The sequence below is a fragment of the Macaca nemestrina genome, chromosome 10, assembly GCF_043159975.1.
Source record: "Macaca nemestrina isolate mMacNem1 chromosome 10, mMacNem.hap1, whole genome shotgun sequence".
NCBI lineage: Eukaryota > Metazoa > Chordata > Mammalia > Primates > Cercopithecidae > Macaca > Macaca nemestrina.
In genome coordinates this window covers 138,628,621-138,648,675 of record NC_092134.1, presented here as the reverse complement: position 1 = coordinate 138,648,675, position 20,055 = coordinate 138,628,621, and the positions used below count along the sequence as shown (strand labels likewise).

General features: G+C 40.5%; 2 protein-coding genes across 24 annotated transcripts in view; one reads left to right on the top strand and one right to left on the bottom strand.

Annotated features, from left to right (window-relative positions):
* The window catches only part of LOC105484155 (dual specificity tyrosine phosphorylation regulated kinase 4), a 53,322-nt gene extending 42,965 nt beyond the window's left edge, over window positions 1–10,357 (top strand). For 16 of the 20 annotated variants that reach the window (XM_071072344.1, XM_071072338.1, XM_071072332.1 and 13 more), the window contains 5 exons: window positions 1,146–1,318; window positions 3,911–3,971; window positions 6,718–6,847; window positions 9,112–9,287; window positions 9,993–10,357. In XM_071072344.1, coding sequence (XP_070928445.1) covers window positions 1,146–1,318; window positions 3,911–3,971; window positions 6,718–6,847; window positions 9,112–9,287; window positions 9,993–10,234 — 782 coding nt within the window. In that variant the 3' untranslated portion in view covers window positions 10,235–10,357. The remainder of the gene's footprint in view (window positions 1–1,145; window positions 1,319–3,910; window positions 3,972–6,717; window positions 6,848–9,111; window positions 9,288–9,992) is intronic. The other 4 variants (XM_071072333.1, XM_071072336.1, XM_071072343.1 and 1 more) reach the window with 2 other exon arrangements.
* Window positions 10,358–11,997: 1,640 nt separating this feature from the next.
* The window catches only part of LOC105484159 (A-kinase anchoring protein 3), a 40,641-nt gene continuing 32,583 nt past the window's right edge, over window positions 11,998–20,055 (bottom strand). For all 4 annotated transcript variants that reach the window (XM_011745518.3, XM_011745517.3, XM_011745523.3 and 1 more), the window contains one exon: window positions 11,998–12,374. In XM_011745518.3, the coding sequence (XP_011743820.2) occupies window positions 12,219–12,374 (156 nt within the window). In that variant the 3' untranslated portion in view covers window positions 11,998–12,218. The remainder of the gene's footprint in view (window positions 12,375–20,055) is intronic.

Genomic DNA, 20,055 nt, shown 5'->3' with positions numbered 1-20,055 from the left:
TTCCTACAAAGAACTTGTATGTTTTCTCTTCTCAGATGTTGAAAGTTGTGTAACTTATCAGTTGTCATTTATCTTGGCTGCCAAGATGCTCAGAGCTGAATTTGTAATTATTTTATCCTTGATTTCTAGCAGTCATTTCCCCCTTTGCATATTTTCTGACTTCTTTTTTTATCTTTATTTTAACTGTGAGGCAGTATCTAGTATTGATACTAGAACTGGACTGCCTACTCTCAAATCCCAGCTCTGTCAGTTATAGCTGAGTAACCTTGACATTTTAACCTCTGTATGCCTCAGTTTTCTCTTCTTTAAATTGGAGGCAATAATACTACTTGCTTCACAGAATTAATGTAAGAGTTGAAAGGGCTTATCTATAAAAGTACTTGGAATTGTGCCTGGTACATACTAAACATAATGTAGTAAATACCATTAAATCCGTGTTCTAAAATACTCTGTGCATATGTACTTTGCAAAGTACCACAAATACATTTGGGAAGCAGGCAGGATATAAACATTATTTTTATTAAATCTCTATTTTGTTTCAAATCACAGAATTATGTTCTGACAATAACCAATTTAAACAACAGAAAAGTGGTTACAGAATCCCTGCTCCTCCCCAGGTAACCAGCAACCCCAGTGATGTGGAAATAACTACCGTGTTCCATTTCTTCGACTTCAGTCTGTTCATCCTCATCCGTTGAGATTTTTCTTTCTCTACAACAAGTGCACATACTATATTGAATATACACTTTGCACGCTCCCTTTCTAACTTGATATGCCTCTTCCCTTGCCAAGTCACAAGGCTCAGAAGCCGTCTACCCCAAATTAATCTGACAGTTTGAAAACTTAGTCTTATGTTTTGTTTGTTTGTCATAAACTTGGCTGACTGAAATTCACTTTCCTACAACAATGCCTAATAATGTTGGAGTTCGTTATCAATAAAGCAGGGACAGTAACACCTCCTTGAGAATCAGATTGCTGTGGGATTTGATGCTGTTATGTGTAATGAGAGTTCTGAGTGCTGGCCAGCTGCACTTCCCTTTCCCCGCCAGCGGGGGCGCAGTCGAACTGAGAAGGTGTCCTGGGGGAGAACATTCTGGAGAGTAGGAAGGTTTTGCCATCTGGTTTTTCTCACTTTGCCTCCGCAGTATACACGTACATCCAAAGCCGGTTCTACCGATCCCCAGAAGTGATCCTGGGCCACCCGTACGACATGGCCATTGACATGTGGAGCCTGGGCTGCATCATGGCAGAGTTGTACACGGGCTACCCCCTGTTCCCCGGGGAGAATGAGGTGGAGCAGCTGGCCTGCATCATGGAGGTACGGGGAGGGCTGGCGGTCGGCTCCCACGGAGACCATGGGCTTGGCCCTCAGGCACTGGGCTGCATCAGACTCTCCCAGGGCCATGGCCTGCATCCTTTGTGTTGTGGGTACTTCCTAAAAGTAGTTTTGACATTGTGTACTCCCTTGTACTTGTCAAGTCGACATCTAACATTTTTATCATAACTTTAAATAGTTGCAGAGGATGTCATTTCCATCATATTGTAAATAGTGACGTTTTAAAATAAAACTGTTACACCACTCTTTCAAAAATATCGAAAAGAATACAAAGCCAGGCTGACATGACACCCATTAAAATCCCTCTGAAAGGATGTGAACAAGTTCTCAAGAGTTGTGCATTTGTTTTACTTTGTTCTTTTTTGCTTTTTGTTTCTACTCTTTCTTCTACTTCCTCCACGGAATTTTATTCTCATTTAATATACGTTTATGTTTAGAAACTTCTGTCAATCATTATAGCTTTAAACGTTTCCTGATACCATAAGCTTCATGTGTAAAAATTTCTTTTTGGTAAGTTACCATTAAAATATATCTGGTGTGCAAATTTTGATAATGATTGAAAATAAAATATGAAATCTTATTGGGTGTACAGCTCTTAGAAAAATGAATAGAGCTGGTTTTTTTTTTTTTTTTTGAGACGGAGTCTTGCTCTGTCGGCCAAGCTGGAGTGCGGTGGCGCGATCCTGGCTCACTGCAAGCTCCGCCTCCTGGGTTCACGCCATTCTCCTGCCCCAGCCTCCCGAGTAGCTGGGACTACAGGCGCCCACCACCTCGCCCGGCTCATTTTTTGTATTTTTAGTAGAGACAGGGTTTCACCGTGGTCTCGATCTCCTGACCTTGTGATTCGCCTGCCTCGGCCTCCCAAAGTGCTGGGATTACAGGCGTGAGCCACCGCACCCGGCTGAAAGAAAAAAATTTCTTTCAGAAGAAAAAAAATTTCTTTTTCCAGTTAATGCCTATACCCATGGGTGAATAATGCTTCTTGCTAGAATGCCAGGGCTCAGGATTAATGTGATTCCAATTGCTTGGTGGTGTAGATGTGAACCCAGTGAGGAAGCCTGTTCTAATTAATGTCGTCTAATTCGGTGACTCCTTTTGAGTTCTATGTAAGACTCAAATGGTGATCTGTCGTCTAAAATTATGTTTACCAACCTGTCAGCTGACACCCCGATTAAAATGTTGAAAACAAGAATTGGAAATTATTTGACTTCAAAATATGTGTATTGTTCAGGCATTAGTCATTCATTATGGGAAATGACAGTTTTCTGGGAAGACTATCTCCCTGTAGCAAGGCTTTACCAAGACTCTTTATATGATTATTAATTATATCTATTATGCTTTCACTTGAAAGTCATCTTGTTATGGAACTAAATTAGACAAAATAGAAAAATAACCTTAAAAATTTAAAATTTTACATTTAAGGATTTTCCCAGTGAACAAAGATATTTTGTGTGCAAACACCACGCTAGCTGGCTGGTTGGCTGGCTGGCTATCTGTCTATATGTATGTATGTATGTATGTATGTATGTATGTCTGTCTATCTATCTATCTATCTATCTATCTATCTATCTATCTATCTATGTATCTATCTGTATCTTTGCCAAATTTCTGTTTTCCAGATTGTCTCAAAGTTACAGATAGAGAAACACACATAGCCTTGAGAATGACTAAACATAGATAATTTCATTTCATGATTGAAACTAATAATAAAATATTAAAATAACTTAGGTAAAAATAGCTGCGGTGGAATGAAAACTGGCCTGCGAGTCATTAAACCTGGGGTCTTAGTCCTGGCTCTGTCTTTTTGCCTAGTCATTTCCCGGCTCTGGACTATAAAATGAGGGGAGCAGAGTAGATGGCTTCTAAGGTTGATAATGTATGATTTTATAAAGCATTCCCAGGCCGCTCCTGCTTCCATTACCAAAGAGAATGGGGCCTATGTTTCAACTTTCTTACAGCCCCAGAACTGACTCGGCTTCCTCTTGACCTCAGTGTCAAAGGGTCTGAGGAACAGAAGAGCAGGATAATGCATGGATTATGACTGGGAACCGAGCCGCAAGGGTAGGTGACCCACACTGTAATTTCCTCATCTCTGTGTGCCCCTGCAAGTTGCAGTAGGAAAAGATGAACAAGTAGGTGCTACACTTTTCTTTTCAAGAAGGTATTTTGTCCTGTAATTGTCTGATGCTCATCCGGTGATTTTCATCTTCTTTTCTTCTCCCTTTCCAGTGCTCCGTGGTGGGATATATCATTCTTTAATTCCGACATGGCAGCACGTATACTAGTTTATTTGACATCTGGCTGCTATCAAGAGTGATGGCTCACCCCTAGTTGATGCTGATGTTTGTGTAGAATAACATGGCCAGTGTTGATTCTTAGGATATGAAACCAGCCCTGGATCAGGAGTTAAGAGGCTCAGGCTCTGGGTTTGCTCTGCTACTGACCTGATGTTATTACTTAATGCTTTGGATCTTTATCTGTAGAAGGCAAAGCTTGGCCAAAGTACGCCCCACCCCTCAGCCTTTGAATCTGTGATCCCACAAAGAGTGAACCAATTCAATTATCCTTATTAAGGTGCTGGGTCTGCCGCCAGCCGGCTTCATTGAGACGGCCTCCAGGAGACAGACGTTCTTTGGTAAGTGTGTCTAGTGTGTCTAATGAGGTGTCACAGGCCTTGAAGACACCTACTGTACCTTAAGGCTCATTTCATTCTTTTCCCCTGGCCACATACCAAAGGGCTGTGATTAAGAGCTTCTTTCAGAGAAGTAAAAGATAATGAGCAGGGAAACCGGATAGCATGATGGAGATGGGATGGGGCAGTCACAGTGCGAATGGGGTCTTGACAGTAAAAATGTTCAGGAGCAGGAGAATGGCCAGGTCCCTGCTCAGAAGAGCTATCAGCAAATACTGCAACCTCAAAATATTGTAACTGCATCCTCTCCTGGAGGTTCTCCCCACTCTCCCAAGCAACTTGCCCTCTCACACTATGCACTGTGCAGGGAAATCAAAGAGCAGAAGCCTCATTTCCAGAATAGTGGAAAATTCCATTGCTGCAATCTTGTTTCCCCTGCTAGAATTCTTCTTATCCTCCAGACCCTACTGTGCCAGGTTCATTGCAACAGTTAAGCAAGGACTTAGTTTTGCTTTGATGCGTTGTGGCTGGTAGTTATGTATGTGTCATCTGTCTGATTGTTGGGAGTAAACTTCGTCCACAGTCCTGGCTGCCCCTCTCCTCATAATTTCCAGAATTTTGGATTTTTATGATCCTCTGCCTTTCTATTTAAGTGGTCCTATACAAGATGGAAGGATGGGTCCACAAGGCATCAACTGAGGCAGGGCTTTCAATGCACATGCACCAAAAAGATGCAGCAAGTCCCAGACCTAAAATCCCTTTAAAGAACCACAGGAAGCTCAGAGTCCCAGATAGAAACAGCCAGAGTGGCCTGAAGGTCAGCAAAGTGGAGCAAAGCCAAAGAGAAGGAAAAGGGAACTCCATAGACAGGGACTCCATGCTACCTGGAGTGACATTTCTCACCAGCCATGGTTATCAGGTCGGTTCATGGACTCCCTCTGACTATACAATCCCAGACATTCCTGGCCCTCCCACCTCCGATTTTCAACTGCGAGCAACCTCTGAATGTGTATGCAAATTTCTGTTCACAACTTGCCCCATCAGTAGGAAGGTCCAGAACACTGTCGTGGGGAGATCCTTTAGGATAAAAGGATTTGGGTCATGCTGGCCAGTATGAACTGATTCAGCCATGTGGGGGTTGTAATTTGTCTATTTCTGTACCATTTGGTAAAAAGCCACATGGTACAGAGCCCTGCCACAACTGCAGGCTCCCTGGCCCTCTCCCAGGACTCCTTAAACTCTCCATGATCCAAAAACCTAACAGCTGAAGGCCAAGCAAGCAGAGGTGCTCTATGATCCTACTCCAGTGCCAGGGCTGTCTTCCATTCTGATTAGTCGGTTCCATGCCATTGATTCCAATGGTTAATTCTTTGAAACATCACCTTGTATCATGGCTGGAGCTTTGGAGACCTTGCCTCTGAGCAGGGCAGTGTCCTGGTTGCCATAGAATGGTGCCCACACATTAAAACAAGCAATCTGGCGGTCGGCCGAGGATCTGGCTGGCTCCCCAGTATAACTTACACATGGACCAAGGGAACTGGTCTTTGGATCCCAAATATACTTTTTCTACCCACAACTTAATAATTCAGCCTTTCAGATTAGGCAGAGTCATTGTGGGAAGATACATCTTGAGCCTGGAACACTGAATTCATGAGATAGCATCCAGGTAGGGACTAGCAGGAGGGGAACATAGAGCGCCTTCGTAGGAACGTGCTAAAGACATAGGCACGCCCACTTCATAGCGTTCCTTATTTCAACCACTAGCACTAGGCGCTAGGATGGTGACAGGATTTTGGCAGCAACATCCATGTCTTCGCTTCCTGTGAAAGAAGGAATGTTGCTGAGAACTGCATCTCCGTCAGTGTTTTCCAAACTCTATCCAAATGTAAGAATCATGTGGGGACTTGGCAGAAAAGCCAATTCCTATGATTCTCTTCTATAAGCTATGGGAAGATTGAGATAGGACCCAGGATTCGACGTTTTTAATGACAGCTCCTTGTGATTCTCATGACAAGATGAATTTGGGAAACACTGTTGTTCAGTCCTTGACTCCCTTTCCCAGGTTTGGGCTGCCAACAGCTCCTCAGCCCCTGGCAACTCCTAGTTAATTAGCAGCAAAATGGTGTTGTCTCAAGGTTGGTAAGATAATATACTTAGGTGGCCTAGGTGGCTCAGGCAGTAGGAAGGGAATGGAGGGAATGATTAATGAGGGCCAGAGTGAGAAAAGCTTGTACAAGAAAACACTTACATGATCATGACTTTAGGAGCTTTGTTATTTATAAGACTGTGAGCTTGATTCTTCTTTGGTCATTGGTAAAAAGGCAAGGTAGGATGAAGTGGGAGGGCTGAGGCCATGATCCAAAAGGAAATGGATCTTTGTACAATTTCACAGGACCTTGTCACTTAAGATTTACTTTACCATTGTTATTATCAGTAGCATTATTATTTTATCTTGGTGTTAAACCATTTAAATTATTTCTTTGCTTTGGAGAGGAAGTAGTGGGAAGGAAGTTCAGAACATACTGAATAGTAGGAAAAAATCAATTATTAAAGTAAATTGTATTCCTTGGGTAATTCTACACATGGTTATTTCAAACTGTGTGTGTGTGTGTGTTTATTGGGGTGTGGCATGAGGCGAGTGTGTAAGACAGAGAGCAAAAGAGCTACAGAGGCCACTCTAAGAAGCAGCATGATGTGACCAGTAAATATTTACACCTGAAACTAAAGACAGAATGTTGTATCTCTACAGATTCCAAAGGTTTTCCTAAAAATATAACCAACAACAGGGGGAAGAAAAGATACCCAGACTCCAAGGACCTCACGATGGTGCTGAAAACCTATGACACCAGCTTCCTGGACTTTCTCAGAAGGTGTTTGGTGTGAGTTTGTTGGGATCTCTCTGCCTCTGGGTTTCCTCTAAAATGCTGTACTTTGACACACGTTCGCTGCTGAAAGTCTAAGGCTGGGAGATAGTTATGAAAGTAACGAGAAATGCTAACAATAGAGCTTTAAAGTCTACAAATTGCTTCCACATCTGTTGTCTCATCAGACATCTCTCTCTCCCCACTGTGTGGTTGTCAGGGCGGATGATTTGTTCTGTTTTACATGTATGGAGGTTGGGATTCAAAGAGATTAAGAGGCCTGCCCAGGAATACACAGTGGATGGTAGAGTTCGTCATCTTCCTGGCCTCACACTGCCTGACAGTGAGGTGGTAGGCCAGTCCTAAATTTCTTCTGCTCTGTGAGCTGAAGCCAGCCTGCTGAGTGCTTGTTGTAATGATTTGCATACACATCCAGTTTAAACTGGTTTCAGGGCCTGTCCCCATCCCCTATGATTTAGTACCCAAATCCTCTTATATTAGGGAATTAGGGGAAGGGTGAGCTGTAAACCATTTATTATGTACAACTTTTTACAATCTATATGCATATTTTGAATCTTAGAAATTAGGTCTGCACTTAAGTCATAGTACCCAGTACAGTGCCCAGTTTAAAAGGTGTTTAGAAAACGTTAGCTATTCTTATTATTTTACGACTATTAAAGAGGTAAATCTAGTTCCACAGAGTGGCGAGTAGATTATCCATGTGATACTTGGCAAGTCATCACTTTTGTCTGGGCCTCAGTGTTCTTTCCTATACAATAGGGTATTCCTAAGCTCCCTTCCAGTTCCATCAGTCCTATAATTTAGTATTTTTAGAAGACCATATCATTACAGTCTCTTATTCTTCCAGATGGATGGAGTAGTGTTAACAAAATACTCTTCTGGCATCTGTGCACTCTGGAATTTCGGTAGTAGCTCAGAGGGTGAACCATGAGGTAGTGATGAAAGCATTCCCTTCGTAGGGGGTCATGCTATTCGCTCATCAGAATAATCAAGGTAGAGAAGGATCCTGTACCCCATCTTTACCCCTACCTTAACAAATCCCAGAAACCAACTGCTGAGACAGATGCGTTATCTAGAAACCTCGACCATCCAGAACACAGCTTAGCACCAAGGAAGACATTATTTTCTCTTTAGTGCAAAGGACGGATTACTCATAACTTGCAAGAGGCAGTCGGGCTGATGGGGACTGTTAACTTATATATATATTGCTAATCAGCAAATCTTTGGAATGAGAGACTACAAGTTTTGAGCCAAGTTCAATAGGCATAAATGTAAAGCCCTGTGTCTAGACGTTGTAGGCTAACTCCAAAAGTCCAGGAAAGGAGAGATGTTGTTTAACAGCAGTTCATTTGACACAGAAATGAGAGTTTGAGCTGTTTTAGGATCTTGATGAGTCTAGAATGCTAATACTGTCTTCCCTGCAGTTACAGAAGCTATTCCCACCATGATGGACACCAGTTAGACAACTGCTAAAATGTCCTTATTTCAGGAAGGTGGCCAGATGGTGAAAACCGTGTCATATGATTATCAGTTAGTAGCAATGTAAATATTTTCAGATGGTTGAAGGACTGAACCATAAAAGGATTAGTTATTTTGTATGATGGTAATGGGTTGATGAATTAGGACCTAGGTAAAAGTTACTGGGAAGCAAACCAGTTTTGGCACAATAAAAATCAAGAACTTTTAAAGAATCAGAGTTTTTCAAAATTGGAATAGATGGTTCTGTGAGTTAATGTCTTGTCACTGAAATTACTCAAGAAATTGCGGGGTGATTCCATGATGGTAATTCGGTCAATGTATTCTGCTACTGAATTACAAGTTTGATTGGATTATATCCAAGTCCTTGCAAATCTTAATATTCTAGAATTCTGTAAATCTCCTTGCGATATTTTTGAAGCCCCAGTTCTGTAGTCTGGAAATTCAAATCTCCGTTTTTAATATTGTTAGCTTAGTAAACCCTAAATCCTATTGATTAAGCTTTTGTAAAATAATATTTCTTATAAGGAAATTTCTAGGAATGCTGGAAGACTTGGACTGTAATATATATTCCCTGGCTTGTTATACACATCTTCTAGAAAGATTATTTCCAATAGTTGTTTCCAGGTACTTTTAAGTTATATGCCATAATCTCTGTTCTGTGATGATATATCTTTGAGATAACAACATAGCTTAAATAAAAATCTTTATTGGGTTTAAAAAATGTTTTAATATATTAAAAGGAAGTAAAATAATAACCCATGCGGGGCTTTGTTGGGGTGCAGATGGGAACCTTCTCTTCGCATGACCCCGGACCAGGCCCTCAAGCATGCTTGGATTCATCAGTCTCGGAACCTCAAGCCACAGCCCAAGCCCCAGACCCTGAGGAAATCCAGTTCCTTTTTCCCTTCTGAGACAAGGAAGGACAAGGTTCAAGGCTGTCATCACTCGAGCAAAAGAGGTACAGCCTGTCAACCGGTCCTATTCCCACGGTCCAGGAAGCCAAGCATTTCTGAAGGATTTGCATGTCAATTTCTGTAACCTCACCCTGGGGTAATTCTTGTGGCTACGTCATGACTATCCTGCTATTTCTTACCTTTGGGATTTTCCTTTTCCGGGAAATTTGGCATTAGCCTGGAGCTTTTTTGCCCCTCGTTAGGATTTTCCATTTTTCTCCTATAATCAATTTCCTTTCTTCTATAATCAATTTCCTTTCTCCTCCTCCCCTTTTCATTAAATGCGTCCACCCCTTTATGCCCTATAATTACCTTTAGAAATTCTGTCAGTGCCAGATTATGGCATTATGCAAATTTTTATATGCAATATAGTCTAGTGGTTAGCTAGATGGTCCTAAGAGTCAGGTTACCTGGGGATTAAATTCTGGTTCTACCACTTACCAGGTGTGGACTTAACCTCTCTGTAGCTCAGTATCTCCATTTATGAGAATGAGAATCATGCCTATTCTCCAGGGTTGCTGAAATGATCAGATGAATTAGTGAACGTACAGTGCTTAGAATAATGTCTGGAACGTTGAATGTGCTTTGCAAATGAACTGGTTTTGTATCGTCACAGTCATGGTTTCCGCTAAGTGATGTACAACCTAAAGGACAATTAACATATAACCCACACTTGAATCTTGTTCCCTTCTGTCTTCTCTCTCCTTTAGCAGATGAGATCACCAATGAGACTACTGAGAAAACAAAAGATGGCTCCACGAAGCATGTTCAGCCTTCAGGGGATCAGCAGGACTCTCTCCAGCACAGAGCTGACACTGTTCAGCTGCCTCAACTGGTAGAAGCTCCCAAGAAGTCAGACGCACCTGTTGGGGCAGAGGTGTCCACGACCTCCCCGGGACAGAGCAAAAACTTCTCCCTCAAGAACACAAACATTTTACCCCCTATTGTATGACCTTTGCTGAGGGTATGTCCTGCTCCTTTCCACCAGTGATTTGTATTAAGACAGCACTTATATTGTACAATACTTCAGACTGTTTTTTTTAAATACATAAAAGTTTATTTTTAAAAAACTCTATTAATATGGCCAATTGGCATGATTCCTCTTATGAGGGATGGGGAAGGATGTCCTTGCACTTAAATTCATTCCGTATGTGTTTGTGTGTGTATAGGGGGCAGGTAGTTTTTAACTCTCAATGTTGTAGCATCATTAAGGGAACTCTTACACAAAAGAAAATTTTTTTTCTTCTTGCCCATGACTGCCAACCTATGTCAAGATTTTTGTTTGAAAAATGATAGAAGCTGAATTCAGAAGTAGTTTAAACAGCCGAAGACATTTATTGACTTATATAACTGGGGAATCAGAAAGGGTAGATGTAGTTTCAGTCACAGCAGGAGTCAGGAATTCAGATGAGGTTGTAGGGCTCAGACTCCCTCTTCATCTATTAGCCTTGTTTCTCTCTATGGTTAACTTCATCCTGATGACAGGCCCTGCTCAGAAGTTAACCACCAATATCCAGTCAAAAGATACCGGCTTCGTTGCTAAGAGGGAGTCTCCAAAATGATTGTGACACAGAAACTGTGACTGGGAGACCGGGATGCTTGGCCAGTCTGGGTCCCAAGCCCACAGTGATGGTGAAGGCGCTGTGACTGATGCTTCTTTAGACTAGAGCAAGGGATGGAAGGTTTCCCAAAGGAAGGGAAGCTGGGTAAACAAGCAGGACATGTTCACTCATCTATCATATGCCACCTCTAAGTATGTCTTCTTACTTCCCTTTCTAATCCTCATCTACACAAATACATGATTTTTTTATGTGGTTATCATAGGACAGATAGAATTTTACATGAAACTTAAGATCATAACATCAGAAACATAGAATATATAAAAATAATTTTTTTACTTGGCATTTGGAATAACCTCCCCCAATATAGTTTTCATTTTAATAGTTGCATAATATTTTATGAAGGGGGACACCAGATCATTGAAGCAATGGGTTTTGATGTAATCTCCCAGGGAAGATCTTGAGTTAGAATAGCAGAGGGTTGAGAGAAAATCCTAGGAAAGATAAATATATAAGGAGTTGCCAGAGTTGAGGAGGTCCCCCAAGAGACCCAGAGATATAGAAAGAAAATTAGAAGCCAATGGAGAAGTTTCTAAATGGAAAGAAGAGTCAAGAATAGAAAATTTCCACAGAAAATTCAGGAAAAGAATAGAAAATATTCCTTAAGTGGGGCGATATGGACATTAAGTCAGAGCAGTGTTAGAACAGGTAACTTATCCCAGTTTCTATAGCCAGAAAACCACAAAACCAGCGATAGAACTCAGATCCTTGGGAGCATTCTTGACACGATCTTCAACTATGGATGAAGTTGGAGGTGGACATTTGTTCTGCAGCTCTGCAGAGAATTAGAAGCCAAGTCTTCAACATTGTAATCAGGATGATTTTGATTGAATATTAGAAAGTATCTTCTGATTTTCATGGTTATAAAAGGTTAAAATGAATTCTTGATAAACTGTGGCTTATTTTAAGAGAATAGTCTAAATATGGAAGCTGCAAATTGTGACACAGACAGGGGACAGGCTGAGTTACCTTCAGCAGGGCCTCTCAGTCCAGCTCTGTTGTACCTTTACCATTCATCTGGTTATTTTTTTCACTCCTCGGATTTCTTTACCTGATTGTACCATTGGATCCCAAGGAAATAAAACATGTGGAGCCCTTTAATTGTAATTTTTTAATTTTATGTCCTTGCTCGCATGGACAGGAAAATCTGCAAAATTCAGTGACTAGCATAAGGTGACATGACTTTGATGAGAGTGGTATGAAGATAATGTTAGGGCTCTGTGAGGATGTAGAGGGGGAGATGTGGAAGTGAGAAAGAAGGGCGGGGATAAGGGCCGGGCCCACTGCCGGAAGAGGGGAAAGCAGTGGGGTTGCCGATCACAGGTTCACCATCAGCCAGTCCAGCAGCTGCAGGGGTGTGACATTCCCCACCGCCTCATTCAGCTGGCGCTCCTTCTCATAGCGCAGCACCGACTGCAGAACCTCGCCCACGCTGCATCCTTTGTCCACAGCAGCAGCTGAGAGCTGAAGTAGCTGTGAAAGGAAAGAAAACACTAGTGGCGAGGCACGGCATCTCATGGCAGGCCAGATGGAGCCTGCCAAGGCTAGAGCAGAGAGGCCAGGCAGACCTCAGGAAACTGCAACACACACGTTAAAGTTTGTTGGCCTGTTTAACAGAAGGAGGTTGGTGACATCATTCTTAGTTTAGAGAAGAGATGTTAACATCCACCTGCCCATGATCTTGTTCTCTAAGAATTCTAAGGTTCTAAGCTCACCCTAATATCATAAAAGTCTCCATCATTGTCCTAAGACCAAAAGGGCAGATGGAAAATACCCAGTGGACAAACGTGGATGCTGCTTTCCATGCCCCATAGACCACAGAATCCTAAAATGTTAGAGCAAAAAGGCACCTCAGAGAACAATTCAACCCTCACGAAAATGTTTCCCAGAGAAGTACAGAGATTTGTCAGAATTAACTGCTAGTAATTAGCAGAACCAAAATTCATTGCAGGTATTGGATCCTATCTTTAGCTCTTTTTTCAAGTACAAAATGAGAAAAGTTAGTTAAGCAACCATTCTAATATAAATACAATGCTGTCATTTATCTGGAATCCTAAGGGCAACAAACTTTCAAGTAATAAGATTTTTATTTTGTTCATTTTGCTCTTGACTTTTTACGACAAAGGGCAGGCAAATAAACAGACCAAATATTGAGAGCATCTTCAGAAAGATAAATATCCATGTGAGAAACTGAAATAGAAGAACCAAATGGAAATTTTAGAACTAAAATTTACCTACAAAATATAAAATAAAAATGTATCAGGTGGGCTAAATAGCAGAATGTAAATGAGAGAGGAAAGTCAGTAAACTTGAAGGTAGATCAATAGAAATTATCCATGCTGAACAACGTACAAGATTGATTAAGCTTATTTCAAAAAACATTTAAAAAATAAACAGAGCCCAAGGACTTGTGGGCAATACCAAAAGCTTTAACATTTATGTTATTAGAATACCAAAGGAGAAGAGAAAAGTGATGATGCAAAACATATTTGAAGAAATAATGGATGAAAGTATTCCTAATTTGCCAAAAAGTTTTAAACCTATACATTCAAAAAGCTCAGGGTACCTAAAATAAAACAAACCCAAACCCAAAGAAATTAACTCCAAGACCTACCATAACTAAATCACTGAAAATTAAAGAAAAAGAAAAAAATCTTAAAAGCATCCAGGGAAAACCATTTATAGGGGAACTGCAAGTCAAATGACAGCCAATTTCTCATCAGAAACCATAGAGGACAGAAGAAAATGGCACGTCTTTTAACTGCTAAGAGAAAATAACTTGCCAAATTAGAATTCTATATCTAGCAGAAATTATAACTCAAGAATGAAAGTCAACTAAAGACATTGCCAGATTAAATAAAACTGAGAGAATTCATTGCCAGAAAATGTGTTCTGAAAGAATTGCTAAAGGAAGTTCTTCAGAGAGAAGGACAATGATACCAGAAGGAAACTGGGAATATTAAGAATGAATGAAGAGCGAGCTTTCAGTATAAATAGTAGGCTATCCTCTTCAGTTCTTTAAAATATGTTTTAAGGGTCAGGAGCAGTGGCTCATGCCTGTAATCCCAGCACTTTGGGAGGCTGAGGCAGGAGGATCACTTGAGGTCAGGAGTTTGAGACCAGCCTGGCCAACATGGCAAAAATCTGTCTCTACTAAAAATATAAAAATAGCTGGGCATTATGGCATGTGCCTGTAATCCAGCTACTCGGGAGGCTGAGGCAAGAGAATTGCTTGAACTCAGGAGGCGGACGTTGCAGTGAGCCGAGATCAGGCCACTGCACTCCAGCCTGGGCAACAGAGTGAGATTCTGTCTTAAAAAAAAATATTTTAAGGTTGGAAGCAAAAGTAACTGAGGGTTTTTTCAAAGTATGTAGATTAAATACATAAAGCAACTCAACTATAAAGGGAGAAGGATAAAGGAAACTTATATGGTAGTAATATTTCTACATTCCAGCTTAAGTGATAAACTATTGATGCTACATGGATTCTGAGAAGTTGGTATGTATATTATAATCCCTAGATTAACCACTAAAAAAACTACACAAAAAGATATAGTCAAATATGCAATAGATAAATTAAAATGGAATACTAAAACATGTTCAAATAGTCCAAGAGAAGGCAGCAAAGGGAAAACAAGGAGAAAAAAGAGAGAAGCAACAAATAACAAAATGGTAAACTTAAATCCAAACATATCCATAAATTGGGCTAAATGTAAATGGTCTAAACATATCAAATGTCAGAATGGACAAAAAATATAACCCAAGTGTATGCTGCCTACAAAAACCTTACTTCATATATAATAAGTTAAAATTATAGGAAAAGATGTACCATGAAAATGCCAATCAAAAGAAGACTCGAATCTAACATTAATGGTCAATAGGATTTTTCAACAAAGGAGATGGATAATTCAGAGGGGCCAGATACCCAGTGGTCTTTTCAACAAATGGTGCCAAGATAACCTTCATATCTATATGCAAAATATTGAATTTGGACTCCTACCTCACAAAAATTAACTCAAAGTAGATCATAGACCTAAATATAAGAGCTAAAATTATCAAACAAGTAGACAAAAGGAGAAAATCTTCATGGCCTTGCATAGGTCAAGGTTACTAGCTCTCAGCACTCCTGGCCTTCCGGGTTTGTTGTGGGGCTATTTTGCTCATTGCATGTGGTTTAGCAGTATCCTTGGCCTCTACCTGTTAGACTCCAGTGGTAATCCCTTTCTCTGTTGTGACAACCAAATACGTCTCCAGACATTGCCAAATGTCCCCTGGGGGGCAAAATTGCTCCTGGTTGAGAACCACTGGGTAGGCAAAAATTTGTTAGGACACTAAAATCACAAGACATAAAAGTAAAAAATGATAAATTGGATGTCATCTAATTAGACTTCATTTTGCTCTTCAAAAGACTCCATTAAATAAAAAGTTAAGCCACAAACTGGGAGAAAATATTTGCAAAAATATATCAGATACAGGACTTGTATCCGGCATATATAAAAGAGCTCTTATAATTCTAATCAAGAAGAAAACAATCCAACCAAATTATGGGTGAAAGAATTGCACAGATATCTCACTAAAAGAATATATATGAATGGCTAATGAGCACACAGTAGAATAACGTGCTCAATATTTTTCATTTTAATGTATGTTTGCCGAACGAAATCCACAATGAGATACCACTATAATTATTACAATAAATGAAAGAATAATACTGACCAGCATGTGGAGAAACTGAAACCTGTGTAAATTACTGGTGAAAATGTAAAATGCTACAGCCACTTCAGGAAATAGTTTGGCAATTTCTTAAGAAATTACACTTAACCGGTCGGGTGTGGTGGCTCATGCCTGTTTTCCTGGCACTTTGGGAGGCCGAGGTGTTCAGATCACTTGAGCCCTGGAGTTCCAGACCAGCCTGGGCAACATGACAAGACCCTGTCTCTACAAAAAAGTACAACAATTAACTGGGTGTGGTGGGGGGTGCCTGTAGTCCCAGCTACTCGGGAGGCTGAGGTGGGAGGATCACTTAAGCCTAGGGAGTTGGAGGCTGCAGTGACTATGATTATGCCACCGCACTCCAGCCTAGGCAAGAGAGGGGGGAAAGGCCGGGCGCGGTGGCTCAAGCCTGTAATCCCAGCACTTAGGGAGACTGAGACGGGCGGATCACGAGGTCAGGAGATCGAGACCATCCTGGCTAACACGGTGAAACCCTGTCTCTACTAAAAAATACAAAAAAACTAGCCAGGCGAGGTGGCGGGCGCCTGTAGTCCCAGCTACTCGGAGGCTGAGGCAGGAGAATGGCGGGAACCTGGGAGGCGGAGCTTGCAGTGAGCTAAGATCACGCCACTGCACTCCAGCCTGGGCGACAGAACGAAATAAATTACATTTATTGAATGACACTTACTGTAACATGCTGCAATTCCACACCTCATTATCTGCCCAAGAGAAATGAAAACATAACCACACAGGCTTGTATGTGCATGCTCATAGTGGCCTTACACATAATAGCAAAAATGGAAACCATCTAAATATCTATTAACTGATAGACGGACAAACCAAATGCAGTATATCTACATAATGAAGTACTCTTCAGCAATAAAAAGAAATAAACTACTGATACATGCTACAACACAGATGAACCACAAAAACCTTACACTAAGTGTAAGGAGCCTGATGTAAAAGACCACACACTTTATGGCTCCATTACATAAAATGTCAAGGAAAGGCAAATTTATAATGATGGAAAGGTTAATGGTTGCACATGGATGGGGGATGAAAACTGGGAAATGTAAACAAGAATAGCCTAGAAAATTCTGAGGCAGAGAAATAAAGAGTCTCCAGTCCTATCGGATATTAAATATTATAGAATTACAGTAATTAAAACAGGATGCCATTGGTACAAGAGTAGATGGACAATTCAATGGCATAGAGTAGAAAGTTTAGAAAAAGAATAGGAAAAAAATAAGAGATTATGGCCAGACGCGGTACCTCACGCCTGTAATCCCAGCACTTTGGGAGGCTGAGGCAGGTGGATCATGAGGTCAGGAGCTCAAGACCAGCCTGGCCAAGATGGCAAAACCCTATCTCTACTAAAAGTACACAAATTACAGCGTGCCTGTAATCCCAGCTACTCCGGAGGCCGAGGCAGGAGAATCGCTTGAACCTGGGGGATGGAGGTTGCAGTGAGCCGAGATCACGCCACTGCACTCCAGCTTGGGTGACAAAGCGAGACTCTGTCTTTAAAAAAAAAAAAAAAAAGGGATTGTAACCTTACTTCATACTTTATATATAAATGAATTCAAAATGTATTAGAGTCTTAAATATATTTTAAAAATCATAAAAGTACAGTCACGCACTGCATAATGATGTTTCAGTCAACCACAGACTGTACATATGATGGTGGTTCCATATGCTTATAATGGACCTGAAAAACTCCTATTTTCCAGTGATATCATAGTTACAGTAACATAGCACAACACATTACTCACTTGTTGGGGGTGATGCTGCTATAAACAAACCTACCATGCTGCCAGTTATATAGAAGTCTAGCACACACTATTACATATAGTGGATGGTACTTCATAATGAAAATAAATGACTACGTTACTGATTTCTGTATTCACTATACTATACTTTTAGTGTTATTTTAGTCTACTCCTTCTACTTCTTAAAAAAATTAATTGTAAAACAGCCTCAGGCAGGTCCTTCAGGACAAAGGCATCGTCATCATAGGACATAATAGCTCCATGAGTGTTACTTACCCTGAAGACCTTCTAGTGGGAGAACATGCAGAAGTGGAAGGCAATGATATTGATGATCCTGACCTGTGTGGGCCTAGGTCAATGTGTGTGTTTGTATCTTCATTTTTAATAAAAAGTAAAAAAAAAATGAAATAGAAAAAAACTCATAAAAAAGAATATAAAGAAAGAAAATATTTTTGTGTAACTGTACAATGTGTGTTTTAAGCTAAGTGTTATTACAAGAGAGTCAAAAAGTTAAAAATATTAAAAGTTTGTAACATAAAAATGTTATAGTAAGCTGTTAATTTATTATTGAAGAAAGAAAAACATTTAAAAATATATTTATTGTAGCCTAAATGTACAGTGTTTATGAAGTCTACAGTAGTGAATGGTAATGTCCTAGGCCTTCACATTCACGCACCACTCAGTCACTCACTCATCCAGAGCAACTTCCGGTCCTGTGAGCTCCATTCATGGTAAGTGACCTGCACAGATGCACCACTTATCTTTCAAACCATATTTTTACTGTACCTTTTCTATATTTAGATATGTTTAGATCCACACATACCGTGGTGTTACAATTGCTTACAGTATTCAGTACAGTAACATGCTGTATATAGGTGTGTAGCCTAGGAGCCACAGGCTATACAATATAAGCTAGATATGCAGTAGGCTATACCAGCTAGGTTTGTGTAAGTACAGTCTGTTATGTTCACACAACGAGGAAATCGCTTAATGACACAGTTCTCAGAACATATCCCCAGCAGGCTATACAATATAAGCTAGATATGCAGTAGGCTATACCAACTGGGTTTGTGTAAGTACAGTCTATTATGCTCACACAATGAAGAAATCGCTTAAAGACACATTTCTCAGAACATATCCCCATGACTAAGCGATGCATGACTGTATTAGAAAAAAAAACGAGAAAGTTTTGCTAATATCATAAAGCAGAGAATGTTTTCCAAAATATAACATAAAACCCAGCAAAAAGAAAAATGTCTCATATTTGATGACATTTGTATGGCAGAAACAAACAACAACAACAACAACAACAACAACAAAACACCAATCCAAAGACCAATGGCAAAGGAAACATTTGTATTTAGTATCATAAAGGTTGATTTCTTGTAATATATAAAACTCTTTTTTTTTTTTTTTTGAGATGGAGTCTCGCTCTGTCACCCAGGCTGGAGTGCAGTGGCGCGATCTCGGCTCACTGCAAGCTCTGTCTCCCAGGTTCACGCCATTCTCCTGCCTCAGCCTCCTGAGTAGCTGGGACTACAGGCGCCCGCCACAGCACCCGGCTAATTTTTTGTATTTTTAGTAGAGACGGGGTTTCACTGTGTTAGCCAGGATGGTCTCGATCTCCTGACCTCGTGATCCGCCTGCCTCGGCCTCCCAAAGTGCTGGGATTACAGGCGTGAGCCACCGCGCCTGGCAATATATAAAACTCTTATAGATCAATAAGAAAAAGGCCTACAATGCAATAAAAAGTTGGGGAGAACATAAAAAGAATACCTAGGAATACAGCTAACCAGGGAGGTGAAAATCTCTACAATGAGAATTACAAGACACTGCTCAAAGAAATCAGAAATGACACAAACAAATAGAAAAATATTCCATGCACATGGACAGGAAAAGTCAGTATTGTTAAAATGGTCATACTGCCCAAAGCAACTTAAACGTTCAAGGCTATTCCTATTAAACTACCAGTGAAATTCTTCATAGAACTAGAAAAAACTATTTTCAAATTCATATGGAACCAAAAAAGAGCCTGCCAATAACCAAGGCAATCCTAGGCGAAAAGAACAAAGCTAGCGGCATCACATTACTCAACTTCAAATTTTACTACGGGGTCACAGTAACCAAAACAGCACGGTACTGGTACAAAAACAGACATACAGACCAACGGAACAGAATAGAGAGCCCAAAAATAAGGCCACATAACTACAACCATCTGATCTTTGACAAAGCTGACCAAAACAAGCAATGGGGACGGACTCCCTATTCAATAGGTGCTGGGATAGCTGGCTAGCCATATACAGAAGATTGAAACTGGACCCCTTCCTTACACCATGTACAAAACTCAACTCAAGATGGATTAAAGACTTAAATGGAAGACTAAAAACTGTAAAAACCCTAGAAGACAACCTAGGCAATACCATTCTGGACACAGGAACTGGCAAAGATTTCATGATGATGAATACACCAAAAGCAACGGCAACAAGGGCAAAAATCGACAAATGGGATCTAATTAAATTTTAACAGCTTCTGCACAGCAATTGAAACTATTAATAGAGTAAACAGACGACCTACATAATGGAAGGAAATATTTGCAAACTATGCATCTGACAAAGGTCTAATGTTCAGCATCTATAAGGAACTGAAACAAATTTACAAGAAAAAAACAACCC